This window comes from Ceratotherium simum, chromosome 14 (assembly GCF_057802395.1).
Source record: "Ceratotherium simum simum isolate JZ-2026a chromosome 14, ASM5780239v1, whole genome shotgun sequence".
Lineage (NCBI taxonomy): Eukaryota > Metazoa > Chordata > Mammalia > Perissodactyla > Rhinocerotidae > Ceratotherium > Ceratotherium simum.
The window spans coordinates 55,244,337-55,269,580 of NC_141913.1; the positions used below are offsets into that span (position 1 = coordinate 55,244,337).

Genomic DNA, 25,244 nt, shown 5'->3' on the forward strand with positions numbered 1-25,244 from the left:
TATTGTTGATGTTATTTATTGGCATACGATGTGAGGACGTATTTCATTTCCAATTGTTTACCTAGTTGTCCTAAAATAATTTAACTGTGCATTTTTAGCTAGGGCCATTCTGTGTGATTTTTCATATGTAATGTATTATGATGGTATTTTTCAGGAAATTAAAGAAATATCCTTGGATTTTTCTTAAAGTATTATAACATGAGGAGGAACTAGAGCTTATTTTTTTATTATGGTTTTAATAAAGATGTTTTCTACAATGACGGTAATTTTAATTTTGCACAGCAAATTTTAACCAAAAATGAGAAGCTATATTATTAATAATCTGAGGCCAATTAATATACCCTGTTAATTCATATCTTGCATGGTGTTGAGTATAACAAGACTGATTAGAGATCCAATCACTTCATGACAGTTTCACTCTGCTTCTTCACGGGACAAGCCCCTGACCCCAGGTCTCAGAGCCAGATCCACATGGTCTCAGAAGGCTGCCGTTCCCAGCAGACTCCAGCAGCACAAAACCTTTTCTCTTAAAATAATTAAAAGCAGATGGTTTGCTAACTTTTAATACTTATGCTGATTTAGCAGATGAATAGCTCTTCTTGCACTTATTTTTATTATATTTTATTCTTCATTTATGGATATGAGATTTTCTCTTTTGGAAAGCGTACGTAAAAACTAAATTTGCATAACATGAAAAATGGATCATTCACTTAAGAACATAAGGAGTTGCATTGTGTTTTAGCCATTTTAGCCACACACAAACACATCTTCCACCTATAGGTATATGCTAATCATAATATTTAATTGCAGAAACGTAGAGTTCCAGATGAAGAGATGCCTCATCTGAATTGCTCCTAAAATGCTTTCCTTCTTTGTCAAAAGAAGTTGCCATTCTTCTGACTTTATCAGAGTAAATTATAAATAATGGATTCCCTGTTTTCTTTTGAAAGGAACTGTTGGAGCTTCAACATGCCTATCACAAACTGAGCAGACAACACCAGGCAAAAATAGCAGAACTAACTCATGCAAACAACCTCGTGGATCAAAACGAGGCCGAAGTAAAAAAGCTGAGATTTCGAGTGGAAGAACTAAAACAGGGGCTCAACCAAAAAGAAGATGAGGTACCTTATAAATGAACATGTGGTGGATAGATTCAAAATAGCGTTTGATAGCATACGTAAAGCATTTTCTCCTTTATTAACATATTGCATTAATTGAGATAAAAACTTCACATTTTAAACACTAAAATCAATAAAAATTGTAAGTGTACGGTAAGATAAAAATATTACATAGACACCATGCTCATCTTTACGGCTATGTCTTTTTTATGTGTGCTCTATACCTTCAAACATGTTTCAGCACGGATGTGTGTGTATGTGTGTGTATGTTTATATATGGGCACGGTATCATTAAAGCTTGGTGTTTTAAGGTTTAAGCTTTAGGCCTATATATCAGAGGAGTATGATATATGTCATGATTATATATTATGGTATATTTTCTGCCCAGTGCTCTCTGGTGTTTAAAAGAAGGTAGGCATCTTGTTTTGTTGTGTAAGTCCACTTGCTAATGGTTTATGGAGTATTTAAGAGATTTCTGGATGGTATAGGACTCAGTGTGACATCCTGACAGCATGCCTGCAACAGTGAGGTGATTTCAGTGGCAATTACAAACAATAAAGAGATTTTTTTTTTAAAGAAACAGTCTCAAATGTCAGTGTGATTGTGAGACTGTCACCACATGGCGGTGGTTCCTTCAGATGGTGTTCCCGTCACTGCATCTGCTCCCGTTGGACAACTTTTGAGGCAAAAATCATTATTTCTCTCATTAGAAAGATTGTTTACAGTTAATGCCAAACAGTTGGAAGTTAAAACAAGAAAGCCGAATTATTTTTCCAAGGGTTAGTTCAATAACAGAACACATTCCACATTTTAAGATTTGATTTTTAATCAAAACTACTCCAATCAAACAAATTAGATTTTCTTCTCTAATAATTCACACAAAAAGAGAATTATTTGACCCACAAGGCTCATACATTGTCCCCTGATATTACTAAGGCTGACTTGTCTGTGGGCATTTCATCCTTGACGTGTCTCTTTTTATAAAGATATAAATGAACTTTTTAGCGATGTACATGTGTAGTAAGGCTGGACTATGGAAGAGTAAGTCAGGGAGGAATACAGTAGAAAGGCTCAAGAGAATGGCTTTAGGTTTTTATTTTATCATAGCCATTATTCCTGTGAATAGTTTTAATATGCAAGTATTTGTTGGAGGTGGTGGTAAATAAACCTCTGTGTTTGTCAATTTATGCTTTATGAAATTGCTTGGGACTGAATCATCAGCAGGGAGATGGTGAAACCATGTAAGGTTCAAGGGCTAATGAAGTACTAGTTCCAGATTCTGTGATCTAATCGTGTAGTGTAAATGGCTGTGGTCCTAAGGATGATCATATTATTTGCTCCTCCCTGTAGGAGATTTGTTCTTCCCACATCATCAACATCAGGCTTGGCCATGTGACCTCTGCTCTGCCAATGCCTTAATGAGCAGAAGGATGTGTGCCACTTACCATCAGAGGCTTTGAGAGCCAAAACGGCTCTGCTATGCCTCTTTTCCCATATATCTTTTCCCCCCCGTCTCACGTCAGCACGTCCAAAATAGACATTATCTCTCGGCATGGATCCTGAAATGAAGAGGACATAGAGCAGAGCCTTTGCTGACCCAAATGAATCCAGAGGGATAAAAAATCAATAGTTATTGTGGTAAGCCACGGACTTTTTGGATTTGTTTGTTACTACAGGAAAACTCAGTTTAGGTTGACTGTTATGGTCATTAAAACAAGAGAATTTTCAATTATATGATGTTGGCTCCAGTGCCCGAAGTGGGTGGTGGGAGGCTAGAATGATGGCAACCCACTGTACAGAGTCTTGAAAAGTTTGGTACATATTTCCTGTAACACCTTGGAAATCAGATGATGTAAACTATGAGCATGCGGTTTTCAGATGAATAGGTATGTAGCTCGTATTTCTTGTTTGTTATTGGTGCCTTTGACAAGTAAGTGCCTGAAAGAAAGATGAACTCAGAAAAGAATTGTCGAGTTTTCAAAGAGATATGTAAGGTAATACAGAAATTTAAGTAGTTCTGTGACATCGAGGGTCTGATTTTCATTTTAAAATGGTAAAATATAAAATGGAGGATACCTTTGAAAAACAGATGTAAATTAAAGTTGAGCTTTCTGGAAAGGACCAAACCACTGATGTGGCCATCGAGCCTGTTTTTAAAACCTCTTAATCTACTAAGGCTGTTCCTTGTAAATCCTTTAAATTGCACAACATGGCACACAGAGAAGAGAATGAGATGATGCCTCTACGAGAACATCTCACAAATCCAAGGTAACTGCAGGTAGCTCAGAGACAATGGAATGTCTCCAAAAGAATTGCAGATGTGACAGTTGAATCATGTAATTTACTGGAATCAAATAGAAAAAAAGACTACTAAGTTTTTGTGAAAGTTATACTGGCAAATGAGCTTCCAGCTTGGGATAAGAGAAACTGATTTCTTAAGATTTGAAAGGATCCTTCATTCCTCCAAACTTCCATGGGCAGGGAGCTGGCTAAGTATGCTGTCAACACCCTGAGAAAGAATAATGTCCGCTGCCATATTCAAATATGGACATGGTATACCATAAAAAAGAAAGACCTCCTAGAGAGCAAAGCCAAGGACTGTAGAGAACTACAGACTAGGCAACTATTTTCAGGGAGCAGAACCTCAGCCAAATAAAGGAGCATTCGCCATAGGCAGAATAGAAGCTCCTTACAACATCTGCCACGTTAAGATTTCATAAATATTTTTTATTTCTCTTTTCTATCTGGAAATGTTTATTGCAATTTTATTCTCCTAGTTTCACTATAGTATATTGGGAGTGTATAGGGGTGTAATTATTTGCCTTTTGAGCACACAGATTTCTGTAGCAAGAGAAGACATATCGAGATCTGATGTGGATATTATCATTAGATCTTTGACTTTGAGACTTTGGAATGTTGCTTGGGTAATTTCTCTTGGGCAAAGAGTGAAAAATTTTGAATGAAGAAGGGAGGAAAACAAATAGTTTGTGACCAAGAGGATGGGCTATGTTATACTGTAGTTGAGAGTGTGAATGAGTGAGTGTGTGAGTGTGTGTGTCTTTTAATATTTGTTGCCATTTTCTGTGGGAGGAATATAGTTTCCAAGCATGAATGATGGGCATGGTCCTGTGACTTGCTTGGCAAGTGGAATTTGTGCTGCTTTAAAGCAGAATCTTTTGGAACCATAGTTCCATATGCAGAAGTATTTGGGTATGTTTCGTATTCAAATTCTAGAAATAGATGCATTGAAATATACATTCAACACACAAAACATTTCGGTGTTCTGCACCTCTACATCCAATCAGTTGATCACCAGAGAGGATTGACCCAAAGCACTATCAACTCATATGGGTATTGTAATCTGGATTATTTGATTGCAGCTGTCAGGTCTTCAGTTTTTCTCTGATTAAAGGTCATCACTGTTTTTAGTGGCTGGAAATGAAAATACTCCCCATGGAAATAAGAGTTTGCATTAGATAGCAGTCAACATTTCCACAGTTTGACTTATCATTGAGAGGTAAAGAAAATTCTGTCAGTTTCACTGCTGAACTTTTTAATTTCATAGAGGCAAATTCTTCAAATTGCAATTAGTTGAAATTAATGTTTAATTGGAACTGTCATATATGAATTTTCTAACTCCCACAAGTCAACAGATTTTAAATAAATGAAAATGAGGTATTAATCCTCTATACTGTAGACAGAATACATATTTTGTGGCCCATAAGAGTAAACCCAGAGTCTAATTAAAGAAATGAGCAAATTAAAAAATTTCTTTTATGGATGATTTGCTTTTCTTAAAGCAAATTGACATACCAAAAAAATCTAATTTGATGTATATTTCTTAGAAGTTAAATGCTCCTTTCTCATCATTTCAATGAAGTCTTTCTATGAAGATATATTACATTATATAATGACAAAATTTAATTAATACTTCATTATCATAGCACAGGGCCAATTACATATAGTGTATCCACATTAAAATACCAAAATAACTGGCCTCTTTAATAAATATGGTGGAAAAACAGTCTAATGAATAGTATAATAATGCAATAAGCAAAGTCAGTAGAGACAAAGCAGATGTAAACTGAACTCACATGTTTATGCCTACCTAGTACTTAGCAAGCAAGGAGTATAATATAAACAATTACTAAGACCTGTGGGTGCTCTGCACTGTAAAACTAGTGTCTGGAAGGCGAAAGGACAGAATGAGAAAAGGTTTGCCAGAGAACATTTTAAATTTTGTAAAGCAATGTCACATCACATAAAGAAGGAAAAATAAATGGAAAAATTCAACTATTATCCCACCATAGTATCATATTACTTTAGTATATTGACTTTAAACACCTCGGCAATTTTATGCATAATTGCAGTCATTGTTTACAAATAATATGCTCTGCTGTATCTGGTACCATAACCAGTTTTCATATTGCTATATAGTTTTCGTAGTTGGTATTTCAAGGGATGGTGTAATATTTATTTCCTTGGATATAAATTTATTTAATTAACCAATCGTCTCTTATTGGATGTCATTTGGATTTCTTTTTCCCAATATAACTCTCTATGACTACTGTTATGTCTAGACCTTTTTTCCCCCATTGGAAGAAAAGTTTTCTACGTGGACTTATTTGGTTAAAGGATATGAATATAATATGGCTCTTCATATATAGAGTATTACCAATTTTCTGTGCTTCTCAATGATAGGTCAAATTGCAGAAATGTTGACAGCCATCTAAAGCAAAATCTGAACTGCACCTTAACAGATGTGAAATATGAAAGTGAGTTAAACCTCAAATGATTTATTTAGAAAGTTAATAAGTGTTTAATCACTCAGTTTGCTGAATTGTTCATTGGATTTACTTTTCATTTCAGTTTCTTCCTTGTGTTCAACTCTTTTCCCTTAGTGTAATTCACTACTTACTCTGGACTTGTTTTCTGTATTTATTTTTAGTAATAGCTTCTGTAAATAAGAAGACTTTCAAAATATTCAGTGGATATTTAAAAGAGGTGTAAATCAAGGGTAAAATAGTGCCTAGCCTGTAGATGCCTATAATTCACAAACCAAGCTACAGAGGATGAGAGTTAGCATATAGTAACTGAAAAATAAGAGTTCTATGGTAAGGGGAAGAAGAATCGCCTGACTTTAAGATGACATTCGTGCTTTAAGTAATTCGTGGATTTCTTCATTGAGCTGACATTTATTGATCTAGGTTCTCAGTAGAATTCTAGGTACAAGGTTATAGTGATAGATAAAATATATTTCCAGCATAAGGGTTAAAGTCTAATACAATGATTTTCTAACCTGGCTGCACAATAGAAACACTTTGGAAGATTTAAAAAAATACTAATATTCAGGTCTCACCTCCAGAATCTGAGTTGATCGTTATGGGCGGGCCCTGTGCGTGAGTATTTTTTAAAAGCTTCTAAATGATTCTAATGTCTAGCCAAATGTCAGAACCACTCCTCTAATAAGAAAAGGCTGCCACCATCGAGTTTCACATTCCTATCTTTGGTCCCTATTGGACACATATGTTTGTGGTGACAGGTTGTCCCAGTAGAGGATAAATAAAATGGCTTCCTGCCGAAAAGAGGCTCTTATTCCTTTGTAGTTGGTACCTGTTATCATTGTAATATGTAAAGTTAATTAATGTAATAAGTCTTCTAGTTTTGAAATTCAAAAGGTGAAAAATCACTTAAACAGATGGAAAGAATAAGATACTATTGAACACCGTAGCTTCACACCAAAAAAGTGTTAGCGTTTTGCTAAATTCATTGTCGGTGTGGCTTTACACTTAGCAATTATCACCTTATTATTACAGCTTAGCTAATTCCGGCCTCACATGTTAATACCTTCTGGTGTCAAAAGTTGAATCTTTTCAAGTCTGATATCCTCAGCAATGATGAATGTGAGAGACAGTGTCTTTAAACCTACAGAACGTTAATTATCTAAATTAACAGCTGATTTTTACACGTCTTTATTTGGAAGGACACAGAAATCCTTTCCTAGCCCTAAATATATTTTGGTAAAATCTCATTAATTTACACTCTGCTAATTTTAAGATTATGAGAATAGCGATAGACTGAAATTCACACTTATCTATGAAAAAGATGTGGTAAGTGTTTCAGGTAACATTAAAAAGAAATAACGAAGAAAGAAGCCAGTTGCAGGTTCACATGGGGACACAGCAGTGACCACAGACCCAGGATCCGAATTGAACTGTAAAAACCAGCCCGATTCATCTAATATTTGTTACTTCCTAACCTCTACGTTAGATGTTAGAATATTCTTGAGTTCTGCCCAAGAAGCGGTTTTTAGTGTAGCAGGGGATATTCAAAAGTAAATATGTGAAGTTAAATGTAACAAAATAAATGTCAAGTTGGTGGTATCCACAGGATGCTCAGAAACTACGTTTCTTTTCCTTCCAAGCTGCACGGCTATTTCTAATTATGTGTTTATTTTAATTATTTATTGTCTGACACCCCAACTAGAATTTATGGGCAAGAACCAGCACAGTCTGTGCCTCTAACGGTGCCAGCATTCAGTAGAGCTGTCTCAGATGTCTCCAAAATGAGACATCAGGGGCACAACAACAACGTGAACAGAAGTCCAGCAACCTGGTCTCCATATATTTCTAATCTAAATCATTCTAATAATTTCACTCCACTTTCTGTGGATAATTTAAAGGTTACCATTCCTTGCAATCATTTATTGTGCTCTTACTGTCTCTTCCCTTTACCAACCACCTTCATTGTCTAGCACTTCTGCTCCCCCTCCGAACTTGATGACAAACCAAACCCGTCATGCCTGCCGTATTCTCAGCTGAAACCTTTATGAATTGTGCATGAGTCGAAAATGTAGCCTGAGACAGGAGCTGAGTAAAATCAAGATGTTTTAAGCACAGGTTATATGGAAAGATTTAGACTGTGATCATTTATTAGTTTTTCCTCTCCTCTTCACTCTGGGCAGCATTAATTAGATCACCACCCTTTAACCTTTATATGCGTGTATTTTTTTCTTTTGAATAGTATCTGATACTTGATTCCCTCTCCTCATCCAGCTCTATTGTTGTACACTCATTTATGCCCTGAAAAATGATGGAAGGGACACAGATCTCATTATATTAGGAAAAAAAAATGCCGGTAGACAATTATTCAGTAAAGAATAATATCTTGTTTCCTCAGTATTGTAACAATATTTCTTTCTTCTTTTCTTTCTTTCTGTCTCCTTGGGGCTCTGAAGATAGTTGAGTTAATCTCACTTATTTCTGAGCACACTCATCTTCCATGCTCATCCATTCTCTTTATTTATTTATGTAGTCCCTTTTATACTCACATCTCACTCTCACCCCCTTCCTCCATGTGCAGGCATTTCAGTGACAGTTTTGTGTATCTTTCTATTCAAATGTGTTTTTGCACACTATGTCCTTTGTTTTGTGTGTATGTATTTCAATTTATGTTAACCCTGTTCCTGGTCTATATCCCAGGGAAATTCTCATACAGATCCATGAGGGAGTGGGTACAGGATATTTGCTGCAGGATTGTTTCTGGGGCTGAGAGATGGTGGACCTTTGCTCACTGGGGTGGCGGACAGATCAAATCTGTGGACGTGCACCACAGAGTGCTCTATTCTACAGCAGATTACATGCAGACATCATAATGTCGAGGAGTCTTAAGAACCGTGCTTAGTAAAAAAAGATAGAGAAGCAGTAGACTTTTCAAAAAGTAACATCTTTCTGATCTGTGACTATGATTGAGTAATGTTAGAAAAGGCAGGTGAGAAAATGTAAACTCAACTTAGCTTCTGAAGTTTCGACACACTGTATGGTACAGTGGGCAAGATAAAGGCATGGAGTCTGATCTGGAAGCAACCTCTGGCTTATGCATTTACTAGCGGTGTGATCTTGGGCTAATCATTTAGCCTCTGTGGGGGACACATTCTTCCTCTGTAAAATGAAGAGCAATGAGTGGGATTACATAAATTCAACCAATGAAATGTGTGTCGTTGACTTAATTAAACCTTTGAGGGAAGTAAAGAAACGTTATATCTTAAAATATGAAAATTTATGCATAATTTATTTAACTAGGTCTTGGGTTGAATGTTCAGTGTTTATTTAGTCTTACAGTACATAACAATGCTTAATTGAATGTTCCAGTATTTAGCATATAATAACGTTATAATATTTTATCTAATCTTTATTATAAACTTATAAATGTTGGCTATTATAGTAATTTATTAATATAAATATTAATATAACTATATTATCTCATGTAAGTCTTACTATAACCCTGAAATTAGGTACTGTAATTACAGTAATTACAGAAATTTGAGTTTTAAGTAAGTAGATGACATGACCATAGTCATAGATGGGAAAAGAGCTAAGATACCAATTCAGGTATTGAAATATGTATTAAAAACATATCCTGTTTCTATACACTATCATATTCTTTACATAGTGATGACAATACTTATATGGATTCAACTATTTTTCCCTGCAAATGAAAATTTAAATAGAAAATTTTGTTTAGAAACTTGGCTTCCATGTTGGATTACCAAACATTTTGATAAAGGATTGGTGTTTCAAATTCCTGATGAGCCATTTCAAAGGGAACACTCAGGGACAATATTTTTTCTGCCCTAATAAGAACATACTCTTCAAGCAAAAATAAGAATTGAGTTCAATAGTAAAATATTTCAAATAATGTGCCAATAAGTTAAAACAAGGGACATTTTACTGTCTTTAAGGAAGTAAAATTCTTTCTCAAATTGCTTTTATATGCAATATATGATAATGGGAAAGAGTGACATTTTTAGAATACTAAAAGTATGTTCAAAAGAAAACAAAGGGCAAGAGTGGACTTATACTTTTAGATTTGTGTGTTTTCTGGCTTTCTAAAATAAGAATCATATTACTAGTTTTTACCAGTAATATTAGAAATTCTGTCTTTTTTGAAGATTTGTCAGACAAGTCATTTATTACAAGACAATTTGGTTACCTAACTACAGGAGTCCCTCCTTATTCCTGGTTTCACTCTTCATGGTTTCAGTTATCTGTGATCTGAAAATATTAAATGGAAAATTCCAGAACTAAATAATTCATACGTTTTAAATTGTGTGCTGTTCAGAGTAGCACGATGAAACTTTATGCCATCCCACTCCCTCCAGCCAGGGACATGAATCATCCTTTTGTCCAGTGTATCCAGTTATACACTACCTGCCCATTAGTCACTTAGTAGCCGTTTCAGTTATCCAACCAATTGTCGTGGTATCGCAGTGCTTATGTTCAAGTCACCCTTATTTTCCTTAACAATGGCCCCAAAGCTCAAGAGGAGTGATGCTGGCAATTCGGATATACCAGAAGAAGCCGTAAAGTGCTTCTTTTAAGTGAAAAGGTGAAAGTTCTCGACTTAATACGGAAAGAAAAAAAATCATGTGCTGAGGTTGCTAAGATCTATGGTAACTTTCATCACAGTATATGGTTATAATTCTTCTATTTTATTATTAGTTATTAATCTCTTACTGTGCCTAATTTATAAATTAAACTTTATCATATATATGTACGTATAGGAAAAAACATAGTATATGTAGGATTCAGTACTATCTGCATTTTCAGGCACCCACTGGGAGTCTTGGAACCTATCCTCTGAATAATGCGGATCTACCATAATGTGAAAAGTTAAATTCCTATCCCCTGAATATGGGGGAGCTACTGTAATGTGGAAAGTTAAATTATTTTTTTTAGGGTTCCTCAAACTGGAACTGTTAAAAAAGGAGTGACTACTTATATAGACACTCAGAGCTCTAAGGCTATGAAATTCTTAGACGAGTCATTTCTCCATTCTGCTACAATAAAACTGAAAACTTTTGAAATTAAAAAAAATATATATGCCAGATCTATAACTATTCATTTGTGTGGCTCTGCTGTAGTTGAAAAATCAAATAATAAAATATAAACCACACACAATTAGACATATTTAAAATTTTATTTATAATTTGATGCATTTCACACTTAACGACTATAAATGCAAGACTAAAATTTATGTTGGCACAAATTTTCAGGAAATATTGTAAAAATAGGTCTACTTTTCTTTTTTGGGGAGGAAAAATAAGCAGGGTTTTTGATTCAAGATGAATAAATATACCTAATGTTATACTTTTAAAATATGTACAAATTTGACTAATTATATTTGATTAAAAATATCAGAATAATAGTTACAAGCATATGATGCATGTTTTCCACAGTAAACATTTATAAGTACAATCGGCCATCTGTATCCTCAGGTTCTGCACCGCGGATTCAACCAACCGCAGATTCTGTGGATGCCAAGAGCTGACTAAGGGACTTGAGCGTCCTGGGATTTTGACACCCACCAGGGGGATGGGGAGATACTCCTGGAACCAATCCTCCATGGATTCCGAGGGATGACTGTATTTGGTTTCCCTTGTATCAGTTGGTAACACTGAGAATTTTAAGAAAAACTCAAATATTTTTGAAGTATTGACTAAATATTATATAGTTCTTATGAGGTTTATATTAATATTTTTAAATAGTACATATTGATAAGATAAATATTATTTTAAACTACGTACACAATCAGACCAAATTGTCATGGAAAAAAGTGGTTTTGTTGTATTGCTATCAGTTGCCATGGAAATAAAGTAAATACAATAAAATGACACTTTAGGTTTAAAATGTTGTTTAAGTCTTCTTCACCTCTACCACCAAAGTAAGCATTGAAAATAGTATAGAATTATAGATAATATGCACCCTAATTACAGTCTAAAAAAACTACTATCCAGGGTCTGAAGTGGAAACGAACATAAACCAACTGTTGAAAAATACACTTAGAGGAAAGAGAATAGATATTATGTATTCTATTATCTTGTATTGTCATGATTTTACAAATAGGTCTTCAGGAATCAGTGTCTTTATGTTAGAAATATGGAATTATAAATTTATGTTAAAAGTATAACTATATATTTTATATGTGTGTAGATAAATATGTATTTATATGTGTGTAAGCACATACATTCTTCAACAAATTTCTATTACAAAGAATTGTCCATAAAAATGGGAATTGCTTAGAAAACGTAGTCTGTTAAATTAACATATGTTACTTCATATAGAGTAAAAGTAGTTAGGTATTTTTTTTTGTCTATCACCTTATCAGGTGTGTAGGAACAAAGTTAAAGTACATGGAAAATAAGTACAGCTGTCATCATTAGGAAAAATTTGGATATCTGTTTTAGGATGTCCTCTACCTTCTATGGGTCTTATAATTAAGGGAATTCCAAATCCTCAGAGTAGATGTCCTAGAAAATGGGGGCAGAGCGGCAAGGGTCAGGAGAGTCGTTCTTGGATTGGAAGAGTCAAGGCACGACTGGATCTGAGCTTGCCGAAGGCCAGACCTGAGCATAACTACCTGAAGTCATCAATGAAATGTCCTAGACCTAGAAGCCAGGTGCAGGGAAAACAAGTGTGTGAGGTGGTCAGGGTAGGGTGGAAGAAATTTCAAGGATTTGTGACACAGATATGAGATTGAGGCTCTCACCTCTTGCAGGAGGTAAGATGGAGTATTATTGTTGGAGTAGAAGCCAATTTCTCATGAATGGACACCAAAGGGAACAGAAAAGGGAGAAGATAAATCTTATTAGAGGAGTTGTAAATAGGTAATCTGGCTTGTACAGAAAGAAAGTACTGACATATAAAGATAAATCCTAATAGTGTGAAAAGAGAAAAGATCCAGCAACTTAGAGTAGATGAATATCATTGTCAAAGCACATATGTACGCTCATTTGTTTTAAAGAAACAGAATAGAATTAGACAAAGACATTGGCAGAAACCATAAAACCACAGCAAAAGACTCCTTTAGAGAGCAAGGGGATCATGTTGTTCCGTAGGAAGTAGAGTTGAAGAAACTGGATCCAGAGCTCAGAGGCAAGATGCCGTGAGAGACTCTGGCACCTATGTTAAGGCCAAGAAAGACAAACGCTGTGGCTTTGGGTTTTCAGTGCTGTTAAGGTTTGGCAGTGTTGAGAGCAGGTAAGCTTCTACATGAGTGTATATGCCATTTGCTTTTGTAGTCATCTCTTAATGATGTAAAATCTGTGTTCTTACTATATCTACACGTTTTATTGCTTTAATAAGCAGAAAATATTTTATTTTTGGTGAAAGTTATAAATAATAAAGCACACCAAAGTTCTGATTTTTTTGTTTCAAGAAGCTGATTAGCTTAGGAAAGGGAAAAATGTAATTGTCACTACTTGGTAATAGCACATTTGATTGGAAGGAACCACTTTTTAAGAGTTAAATTAGTCCATTGAATGTCTAACTGTATGTTCCAGAGGTGATAATCATATTTCAGAATGCAACGGGCCATGACTGTGTTAACAGTAGGACAGAGCTGTGTGAGAGAGCTGGGATCCAGAACTTGATCTATAGGCTAGGATGGAGGTAAGACAGGGCCAGGGTGTGAAATCGAGACTGAAACCATTTTGGTAGGCAGTCTATGCAAGAGAGCTCCAAAATGGGTCTTGTAGGCATGATTCTAAAGAATCCAGGAGTTGGTAGTCCAATCATCACCATCCATCATAAAACTCTCTTACAGCCATTCAGATGGGGTTCTAAGAAGACTGTTGTGATTCCCTCAGGGTCTCAGTGAAAGGAACTGGGATACTTGCAGTGTATCAAGAGACGAATCTAGTCTGCAAGCTGGGAGACAGGTAATGTCTTGCTCTCAGAATGAAACAAAACACGGTATTCCAAGGCTCAGCCTAAAGACAGATGATCAGCAATAGTCCCAGGGTGCTAAACTTGGGCTTCTTAAAAATTTTCCTCACTAAAGTCAGGAAAAGCTCTAGAAAATAGATATGGACATGTGATAATTCTGGAGGTGGGAGAAGAAAGAGGCAGAGACTGAGAATTCGTTAAGGTCTCCAAGGTTACACCTGTGAACCTCAAACAATTATGTCATTTATTTTTTTCTGCTGTGTATTTGTCTGTTATTTTGTCTCCTTTGTATTCAGCAGAGAAATCTATCTGAAGTCCCGATTCTCTAAGAACTTATGTTCTAGGAAAGGGCAATAGATTTATAGAAGAAGTAAGCATCCAAATGTACAATACAAACAAGCATAGGTAGCAAGGTATCGGAAAGTGGTCTGGGACGGTCCTACCCAGCTTGCTGGGTAATGTTGGAGAAATGACTCAGTCTGTCTGTTTCTCACCTTCCTCAGTGGAGAATTGATGGAGTAGGATTAGATGAGGCTCAACTTTCACCTCCAGCACTGTTCTTTAGGAGTTTTATTCAAGGCTAATATAATTTAAACGCATACTTGTCAAACTTTAAAAAACATCGTCTTCGCAGAGGTCCGTTTTGTAATGTCCCCTTGTAGATGTTAAACAGGGCTGACAAGATCTTTAAGAAGAGTGTTCTTTCACTAGAGGTGGACTGGGGGACTCCTTCCTTGAGGCCATGTGATGGTTTATACGAGCTCAGCAGGTGATTTTCATATCTATGATTCTATGGAAACAATTCTGCTTCTTGACTTTATCAAAATAGTTTTCCAACTCTAATAAATCATAAAACAAAGTAAAGCACATTTTCAAATTTTTCAATGGGCATAAAATAAGCACGTACCTTTTCTTTTCTTTTAGAAATGCAATTTTCCAGATGCAACAGGAAAGATTCATTTTAATGGATTTGCACGCTATGTCCAGGTGCAAATCATTTGGAACATTAACATTTTCACTTTAAAGCTCTGACAGTTTAAAATCTTGTTTAATGTTTGGTTTTACGTATTATGACATCAGCGATATTTTAGATTATTGACATGTTGATGGAGAAGGTAAACTTTTTTTAAGGTTTAGGCAAACTAAAACTGCTTCATAATAAAACTATTTCATAGACAGAAAGATAGAATTTCTTTTTCCTTAAGCAGTATTTGTGATATTGCCGTGATTGGCAGTTAACCAGTGGTTACTACATAAAATATCAATAAGTGAATTGTATCATCCATCCTACACACAAATTTGTGAATGGAAGGATATTGTGTACTGAGTTCCTGCCAAGTGCTAGGTCCTTAATTAGGTAGTAATGCTACAATGATTGTATAAAAATGCAACATCAGTGAATGGCACTTAGTAGACACTCAAATATATGTTGAACCAATACCATATTGGGGGAACTAGGGACAGCTATCTTAGTCTAGTCAGAAAGCTTCTTGGAAGAAACATAAGAAACTGAGGAAAAAACTGAAAATTTAAGAATAAATAGGAGTTAACATTTAGCCAGGACAAGGGGGAATGAAGGGAATGAGTAGAATAAATAGCATCTGTGAAGGCTAAAAGGTGAAAGAGTGGTTGACAAGTGTGAAGAAGTGAATGAGATTCAGTGCAACTGAAATCTGCTGATTGTGGTGGGTAGTACGGAGAGAATTTGGAAAAGTAACCTAGGACAGGAAACATAAGATCTTGAAAACTGTGTTACAGAATTTAAACCTTGTTTGGAGGGAGTGGGAAACCACAGAATTATTCTGGGCTGGTCAGAGATATGGCTGGTTACCGCCTCTCAGTGATGACAGTCTTGTTTCCCAAGCCCCTTGTGTCCCTGGACCTGGAGGTGAAGTGGGTGACCTCCTTGCTATTCATCTACTCATGTCGACCTCCAGACCTTTGTCCTTCTCTCTACATAGATAGATAGATAGATAGATAGATAGATAGATAGATAGATAGATAGATGATCGATAGATAGATAGATAGATAGATAGATAGATAGATAGATAGATAGATAGATAGATATAGATGGATATGGCACTCACTACCCTTCCTCATTGCTGTCATTTACACAACTCTGGTCAGTCTCCATCACTCTGAGATTTTAGCACCTAGTTTATTCTTTTTGTTCCCAGTTTTATTAAGATATAATTAATTTACATCACTGTATAAGTTTAAGGAGTACGGCTTAATGGTTTGACTTACATATATTGCAAAATGATTACTGCTATAAGTTTGGTTAGTATCCATCATCTCATTAGATACAATAAAAAGAGAAAGCAAAAAAAGAAAAGGAAAATAATTTATTTTTTCCTTGTGTTGTTAACTCTTAGGTTTACTCTCTTAATTTTCATCTATATCATACAACAGTGTTAACCGTAGTCATCATGCTGTACATTACATCCTTAGTACTTATTTATCTTGTAACTGGAAGTTTGTACCTTTTGACCACGTTTCTCCCATTCCTTCTCCTCCCACCCCCTACCTCTGGTAACCACAAGTCTGACCCCTTTTTCTGTGAGTTTGTTTTCTTGTTTATTTTTAGATTCCACATATAAGTGAGATCATGCAGTATTTGTCGTTCTCTGTCTGACTTATCTTACTCAGTGTAATACCCTCGAGGTTCATCCATGATGTCACAAATGGCAGGATTTCCTCATTTTTTATGGCAGAATAATATTCGTGTGTGTGTTTGTATCACTTCTTTATCCATTTATCCATTGATGGACACTTAGGTTGTTTCTATGTCTTAGCTATAGTAAATAATGTTGCTATGAGCATGTGGGTGGAGGTACCTTTGGGAGTTAGTGTTTTTATTTCCTTTGGATATAATCCTCGAAGTGGAATTGCTGGATCATATGGTAGTTCTATTTTTAATTTTTTGAGGATCCTCCCTACTGTTTTCATAGTGGCTGCACCAGTCAACAATTCCACCAACAATGTACAAGGGTTTCCTTTTCTCCACTTCCTCTCCAACACTTGTTATCTCTCGTCTTTTTGATGCTAGCGATTCTAAAAGGCGTAAGGTGATATCTCATTGTGGTTTTGCATTTCCTTAATGACTAGTGATGCTGAGCATCTTTTCATGTACCTGTTGGTCTTTCATATATCTTTTTTGGAGAAATATCTATTCAGGTCTTTTGCCCTTTTTTTTCTTTTTTTTTTGTGAGGAAGATCAGCCCTGAGCTAACATCTGATGCGAATCTTCCTCTTTTTGCTGAGGAAGACTGGCTCTGGGATAACATCCATGCCCATCCTCCTCTACTTTATATGGGATGCTGCCACAGCATGGCTTGATGAGCGATGTGTCAGTGTGTGCCTGGGATCCGAACCTGCAAACCCTGGGCTGCTGAAGCAGAATGCACGCACTTTGCTACCCCATTGGGCTGAGCCTGCCCATTTTTTAATTGGATTATTTGTTTTTTTGCTATTGATTTTGGTGGGTTCTTTATATATTTTTGATATTAACTCCTTATCAGATATATGGTTTGCAAATATTTTTTCCCATTCCATAGGTTATCTTTTCACTTTTTTGATTGTTTCCTTTGCTGTGCAGAAGCTTTTCAGTTTGATGTAGTCCTACTTGTTTATTTTTCATTTTGTTGCTGGTGCTTTAGGTGTCACATCCAAAAAAGTCATGACCAAGATTTATGTCAAGGAGCTTTTTTCCTATGTTTTCTTCTACGAATTTCATGGTTTCAGGTCTTACATTTAAGTCTTTAATACATTTTGAGTAAATTTTTGTGAATGGTGTAAGATAGGGTCTAGTTTCATTTTTTTACATGTAAATATCTAATTTTCCCAGCACCATTTATTGAAGAGACTGTCTTTTCTCCATTGAGTATTCTTAGCTCTCTTGTCAAATATTAGTTGACTATATATGCTTGGGTTTATTTCTGGGCTTTCAATTCTGTTTCACTGATCTATTTGTTTTTATGTCAGTACCATACTGTTTTGATTATTATAGCTTTATAGTATGGCTTGAAATCAAAAGTGTGATGCTTCCAGCTTTGTTCTTCTTTCTCAGGATTGCTTTGGCTATTTGAGGTCTTTTGTGGTTCCATATAAATTTTAGGATTGTTTTTTACCATTTCTGTAAAAAATAACATTAGACTCTTGATAGGGATTGCATTGAACCTATACATGGCTTTTAGTAGTATGGACATTCTAACAACATTAATTCTTCCAATCCATGAAGGTATACCTTTCCATTTATTTTTGGTTTTGATTTCTTTCATCACTATCTTGGAGTTTTCAGAGTAAAGATCTTTCACTTCCTTGGTTAAGTTTATTCACAAGTATTTTATTGTTTTTGATGCTATTATAAGTGGGACCATTTTCTTTATTTCTTTTTCAGATTATTCATTGAGTATATAGAAAAGCTACTGATTTTTGTATGTTAATTTTGTATCCTGCAACTTTACTGAATTTGTTGATTAGATCTAACAGTTTTTTTGTGGAGTCTTTAGGATTTTCTGTATATAAAATTATGTTATCTGCAAATAGAGATAGTTTTACTTCTTCCTTTCCAATTTTGATGCCCTGTATTTCTTTTTCTTGCCTGATTGCTCTGGCAAAGATTTCCAGTACTGTGTTGAATAGGAATTCTGAGAGTGGGCACCCTTGTCTTGTTCCTGATCTTAAAGGAAAAATTTTCAACCTTTCACCATTGAGAATGTTGTTAGCTGTGGGCTTTTAATATATGGCCTCTATTATGTTGAGGTACGTTCCTTCTATACCTAATTTAAGAGTTTTTAATCATAAATAGATATTGAATTTTGTCAAATGCTTTTTCTGCATCTATTGAAGACATATGATTTTTTCTTTCACTCTATTAATGTGATGTATCACATTGATTGATTTGTGTCTGTTGAATCATCCTTGCATAATAGATATAAATCCCCCTTGATCATAATGAATGATTCTTTTAAAGTGCTGCTAGGGGCTGGCCCGGTGACGTAGTGGTTAAGTGGGTGCGCTCCGCTGCGGCAGCCCAGGGTTCGGATCCCAGGCGCGCACTGACGCACTGCTTGTCAAGCCATGCTGTGGCGGCGTCCCATATAAAGTGGAGGAAGATGGGCATGGATGTTAGCCCAGGGCCACTTTTCTTCAGCAAAAAGAGGAGGATTGGCAGATGTTAGCTCAGAGCTGATCTTTCTCACAAAAATAAATAAATAAAGTGCTGCTAAATTCAGTTTGCTAGTATTTTATTGAGAATTTTTGCATCTATATTCATCAGGGATATTGGTCTATAGTTTTCTTTTTTGGTAGTGTTCTTTTCTTGCTTTGGTATCAAGATGATGCTGACCTCGTAAAATGAGTTTGGGTGTGTTCCCTTCTTTTCAATTTTTTTTGAGAGTTTGAGAAGGATTCCTGATGATTCTTCTTTAAATGTTTGGTAAAATTCACCAGTGAAGCCATCTGATACCTGGCTTTTCTTCATTGGGAGATTTTGATTACTGATCCAATCTCCTTACTAGGAATTGGTCTATTCAAACTTTCTATTTATTCCTAATTCAGTCTTGGTAATTTGTATGTTTCTAAGAATTTTTCTGTTTCTTCTATGTTGTCCATTTTCTTGGTGTATAGTTGTTCATAGTAGCATCCTATGCTCCTTTGCATTTCTGTGGTATCAGTTGTAATGTGTCCTTTTTCATTTATAATTTTGTTGATTTGGGTCCTCTCTTTTTTCCTTAGTCTGGCTAGATGATTGTCAATTTTGTTTATCTTTTTCCAAGAACCAACTCTTAGTTTGTCTAAACTTTTCTATTGTTTTCTTGTTCTCTATTTCATTTATTTTTGTTCCAATCTTTATTATTTCCTTCCTTGTACTACCTTTGTGCTCAGTTTGTTCTTCTTTTTCTACTTTCTTAAGGCACAGAGTCAGGTTGTTTATCTGGGATCTTTCTCCATTTCTTCTTTTTGCTAAAAATAGCTTTACTGTTTTCATTTGGTCCATGGCTTGAGAGAGGATTCTAGGATGGTTAAAAAACTATCTAGTGGCTTCAGAGAAAGGCTCAGGCAGAAGCTCTGACACCAGGGGGATGCCAGAGGGGCCCTGCAAAGGTTGTGGGGCTCTAGAGGCTCCCAGTCGTGCTTGAGGATGAGCCTTTCAAAGAGATACTTGCCCAGCCCAGCCTGGGGAATGAGTTAGCCTGTGGAGGTTAGTTAGGTGGTCACCCATCTTCTTAATGAGTTTCACCTCCTCATCTAGGATGTAGCCCTCCAGGAAATCACAGAGATGGGAGTCTGCTGGGCAGAACCCAGGGCACACAGATCCAAAAGAACCTTCAGATATTCTTGTCCAGGACCATGGCAGCTTCCATGGAATCCAGGGTTTTACCCCACTTATCTGGGGACAGCTGCTGCATGTCCTGGAAGAGGGCAGAGCTGCTAGACTGGTTTTACATCTTCAAGTAATGCTCAGTGCCCTCGCGGTTCTCCTCAGTCAACTCGAGGAAGAAGTGGCCCATGCCTTCCAGAACCATATCATCATGGTCAAAATAGAAGCCCAGAAAGGGATCTAAGAGGCCCACAGATACAGGTTGACCAGATGGTTGACAATAGCCTCCACCTCAGTGAAATAATTGTGATGAATCTGGGAGCTCATGGTTGATTGGCGATAAGGAGCTAAGCTCAAAAAATGGTATTGGCTGTTCCTGAGGCAGAGGATGGCTGAGGAGATGGTTCTGGAGGTTGCAATTGGAAAGGAGGTTGGAAGGTGGTCAGAGCTGAAAGAAGGGGTGTCGTTGGGTCTTTTCCATCCAAAAGCTGTTGAAGCAAGAGATAGATCTGCAAGACCACTGGGTGCACTGCTTCTTGCTTCTTATTGTAGGTGTTTATTGCTATGAATTTATGCCTTAGAACTGCTTTTGCTGCATCCCATACATTTCGGTATGTTTTTCCATTTTTATTTTTCTCAAGACACTTTTTTATTTCCCCTTTAATTTCTTCTTTGACTCATTGGTTGTTTAGGAGAGTTTTTTTTTTAATTTCTATGTATTCATGGATTTTCCAATTTTCCTCTTGTTATTAATTTCTAGTTTCATACCATTGTGGTCAGAGAAGATACTTGGTATGATTTTAATCTTCTTGAATTTGCTAAGGCTTGTTTTGTGGCCTAACATATGGTCTATCCTAGAAAATGTTCCATGTGCACTTGAGAAGAATGTGTATTCTGCTGTTAGAAAAAATGTTCTGTATATGTCTGTTACATCCATTTGGTCTATGGTGTTGTTCAAATCTGCTGTTTCCTTATTAATTTTCTGTCTAGATGATCTATTCATTGTTGAGAATGGGGTATTATAGTCCCCAACTGTTAATTGTATTGTTGTTGTTTTCTTCTTTTAGCTCTGCTTTTGCTTTATGTATTTAGGTGCTCCAATGTTGGGCCCATAAATATTTCAATTATTATATCTTTTTGATGTATTGACTCCTTTATCAGTGTATAATGACGGTCTTTGTCTCTTTTTACCATTTTTAATTTAAAGTCTATTTTATCTGATATAAGTAAAGCTACCCCTGCTTTTTCTTTCTTTTTCTTTTTGGTTACCATTTTCTTGAAATATCTTTTTCCATCCCTTCACTCTCAGCCTATGTGTGCCTTTAAGGCTAAAGTGAGTCTCTCGTAGGCAGCGTATTATTGGATCTGGTTCAGCCATTCTATGTCTCTTGATTGGTGAATTTAATCTGTTTACATTTAAAGTAATTATAGATATGGAAAGACTTACTGTGACCATTTTCTTAATTGGTTTTCGGTTGTTTTGTAGATCTATTGTACCTTGTTTCTTATCCTGCTGTCATTTTTTGTGTTTTTATGTCTTTTGGTATCAGTATTCTTTGCCCCCTGTATTATGTTCTTTCATGTAATTACCACAGGTTTTCCTCTTATAGTTACCGTTACGCTTACACAAAACATCTTAAAATTATAACATCCTATTTTAAATGAATAACAACTTAACTTCAATATAATTACTAAGCTTTACACTTTTACTTCTCCTCCCTCCTCACATTTTAGGTTATTGATGTTCCAATTTACATATTTTTTTATATTGTGTACTAACGACAGATTATTATAGTTACAGTTATTTTTGCTATGTTGAATTATAAACTAGAGTTGTAGGTGAATTATTCACCACCATTATCATATTACAGAATCCAAATTTGACTATATATTTACCATTACCAGTGTGTTTTCCACTGCCTTCTTATGTTTTTATGATGGTAATTAGCATCCTTTTATTTCCATTCATAGAATTCCCTGTAGCATTTCTTGTAAGGCATGCTAGGAGTGATGAACTTCGTTAGCTTTTGTTTGTTCTAGAAAGTCTTTATCCCTCTTTCATTTCTGAAGGACAGCTTTATTGGGTATAGTATTCTTGTTTGACAGTTTTTTTCTTTCAATGTTTTTAACATGTCATCCCATTCTCTTCTGGACTGAAAAGTTTCTGTTGAGAAATCCACTGACACTCTTATGGGGGTTCCCTTGTATATAACTTCTCTCTCCTCTTGCTGCTTTTAAAATCCTTTCTTTGTCTTTGACTTTTGACAATTATAATGTGTCTCAGTGTAATAATATTTGGTTTCAACCTATTTGGGGTTCTTTGGGCCTCTTGGATTTAGGTATATATTTCTCTCCCCAGGGAAGTTTTCAGCCATTATTGCTTTAAATATACTTTCTGTCCTCTTTTCTTTCTCTTCTCCTTCTGGAATTTTCATAATGTGAATATTGTTTCTTTTCATTGTGTTCTGTAATTCCCATAGGCTTTCTTCACTGTTTTTCATTCCTTTTTCTTTATGCTCCTCTTACTGTATAGTTTGAAATGTCCTGTCTTCCAGGTTGCAGATTCTTTCTGCTGCATGGTTGAGTTTATTTTGAAACTCAACTCAGTTATTGTTTGATTCAGCTCTAGGATTTCTGGGTTGTTTTTTGTTTTTGTTTTTGTTTTTATGGTTTCAATTGCTTTGTTGAACTTATTTTCTTCATGTATTGTTTTCCTAATTTTTTTGTGTTCTTGTTCTTAACTAGACTTCTTTGAGAGGATTATTCTGAATTCTTTGTCTACCAGTTTATAGATCTCCATTTCTTTAGCATCAGTTATTAGAGCTTGATTAGTTTCCTTTGGTGGTGTCATATTTACCTGGTTGTTCCTGATCCTTGATTCCCTACATTGGTAACTGTGCATTTGAGTAAGTGGTCTCTTCTTCCAGACTTTGTAGTTTCACTTTGGCAGAGACAGTTCTTCACCAGTCAGCTCAGCTTGGGTTTCTGGATATATCTGCTGATAACATCTTTGGGCTGGTGTGGCCTGCTATTAGGGTCTATTTGGGGCTAGGCAACTCTTCGAGCTCTAAGGTCAGGAGTAGGGGGTTCCACTGGCTGAGAACAGCTGGATAGGACTGCTAGCTTGGTTCCCTGACCAAGTGAGGCTGTAGGATGGTCTTCATAGTTACCTGGATGCTCTGGTCAGTCTTACTAGATGGTCAGCACTAGGGACTCTACTCAGCAGTAGGCAGGGCTATGAATGAGCCTCCCTGCCCTGGCAGGACAGCAGGACAGGTCCCAGGGCCTGCACAGCTTGTTGTTTGGGGACCCAAATCAGGGAAGAGAGTGCACTGAATATCTTGGTCAGGTGAGACCACTGGTTTTTCTCTGCAGATGGGGGAAGCCGTGACTGTGCTCTCTGTTCCAGTGTCCCTGTAAGCAGGGCTGTTGGATGGGCTATTCAGCTTCTTGTGTGCTCTGGTAAGGTTCCCTGGTCAGACAGGCTGAAGGCTGTATTCAGCAATAAGTGGGGCTATGAACTAGTTTCCTTTCCTGGGTACAGCGGGAGAAGAAGCTCCAAGGCTGCTAATGTTTTTTTTTTTTTTTGTGGTCTTGACTCAAGCCAGCTTGTGACTCAAGTTCCCCGGCTGAACAGGGCCATTGGCTCTGCTATGGGGGCAATCAACTCTGCCTGCTTGCCTCGTGGCTGGAGAGTTGCTGGGTTACACAGCTTCCAGGTGTGGTCTGTGAGGTCAAAACTACGTTCATAATAATTTTAAGATTTTTTTACCTTTTTCACTATGTTGATTTTGTATTGATTATACAAAATAAATGGCAGATAAAACTGTTTACAGTTGGTTCCAGTGGCTCAGAGGATAGGCAACAATTATGTTCAAAGAAAGGTGCAAAGAAATATTTTGAAATTTTAGAATCTGAATCTTACTCTAGTGAAAGAATGCTTACTATCTTCTCATTAGTTTTCATATTACAGAATTGGAATTCTATTTTAAGGAATGTTCTTTAGATATTGGTTATTTATCTTTATTCCATCAGCACTAATGTGTCCCCTTTGACTTTTGTAATATTACTAATGCTATGACTAGAAGTGGTGCATTGCAATTAAATTAAACTAAGAGTGTGCCAGCTGTATTTTACTTACTATTTAGTGGAAGAAATGTTTTCTTTATATTTTAATACTGTACAAATTGTATAAATCATGACTACATTTCCATTTACCATTCCTGGCTATTATTTAAAAGAGCTTAACAGTAGAGATAGGGAAAAATGCAATTTGATCATAAACACTTTTGATAGGAAATATGTAAAATAAAACATTTAAATATTTTTACTATATTTTAAACACTTATCCTAATGTGCCAGTTAACTCCTTTTTTTCTCTTATATTAAGCAATTCAGCTATTTCTATAAATGCTGATTATTTAACATAATAATCATCAAAATTATTCAGAGGAAATTAGTCAAAGTTACTTGGTGCAGAGATGTCTGGAAAGATGTGGCTGTTGGTCCAGTTACAAAATAACTAAAATTATAGTGTACAAATGCAGGAAGTTTGGAAATCAGAAGCTTAAAAATAATTCAAAAAATAATAAGGTGCCCATTTCTGTTTCAGAAACATTTTTAGAAATCTGGCTGTTTGAAAGTTCTATAAGAATGTGGCCAATAACCATGCTGATAGGTTATATATGCAAAAGTTCATATCCAAATCCATAAGTGTCTTCTTTTTACATGGAAGAGTATATATTTTACTGTAAGGTTTTCTATTTGAAACTTATTTAAGGATTTACTTTGTTTTGTCTTATTTTCTATCTCGGGGAAGGAGAAGTTGCAGAATAAATAATTTCCCCTGCATATGCTTCTGTCATTTTTGGAAATTATAATCTGGAAAGGTATTTGTATTGTAGAGGAAGATAATTCTTTTTGTTTATCATATATTATCCTTCTTATCATTATAGTCCTTTTTAGAGACCTAGAGATTCTCTTCTAAATTAAAAAAAAAAATCAAATACTAGATTGTAATGTCCTACTTTTTCTGTGTGGGAAATTAAGCATTAGTCCTTTGATTTATAAACCAAT

General features: G+C 35.8%; 1 protein-coding gene across 1 annotated transcript in view; it reads left to right on the forward strand.

Annotated features, from left to right (window-relative positions):
• CCDC102B (coiled-coil domain containing 102B) overlaps nt 1–25,244 on the forward strand; it is a 203,986-nt gene that overhangs the window by 166,870 nt on the left and 11,872 nt on the right. Inside the window, exon 6 of the mRNA XM_087438818.1 lies at nt 951–1,121. Within this exon, the coding sequence (XP_087294944.1) occupies nt 951–1,121 (171 nt within the window). The remainder of the gene's footprint in view (nt 1–950; nt 1,122–25,244) is intronic.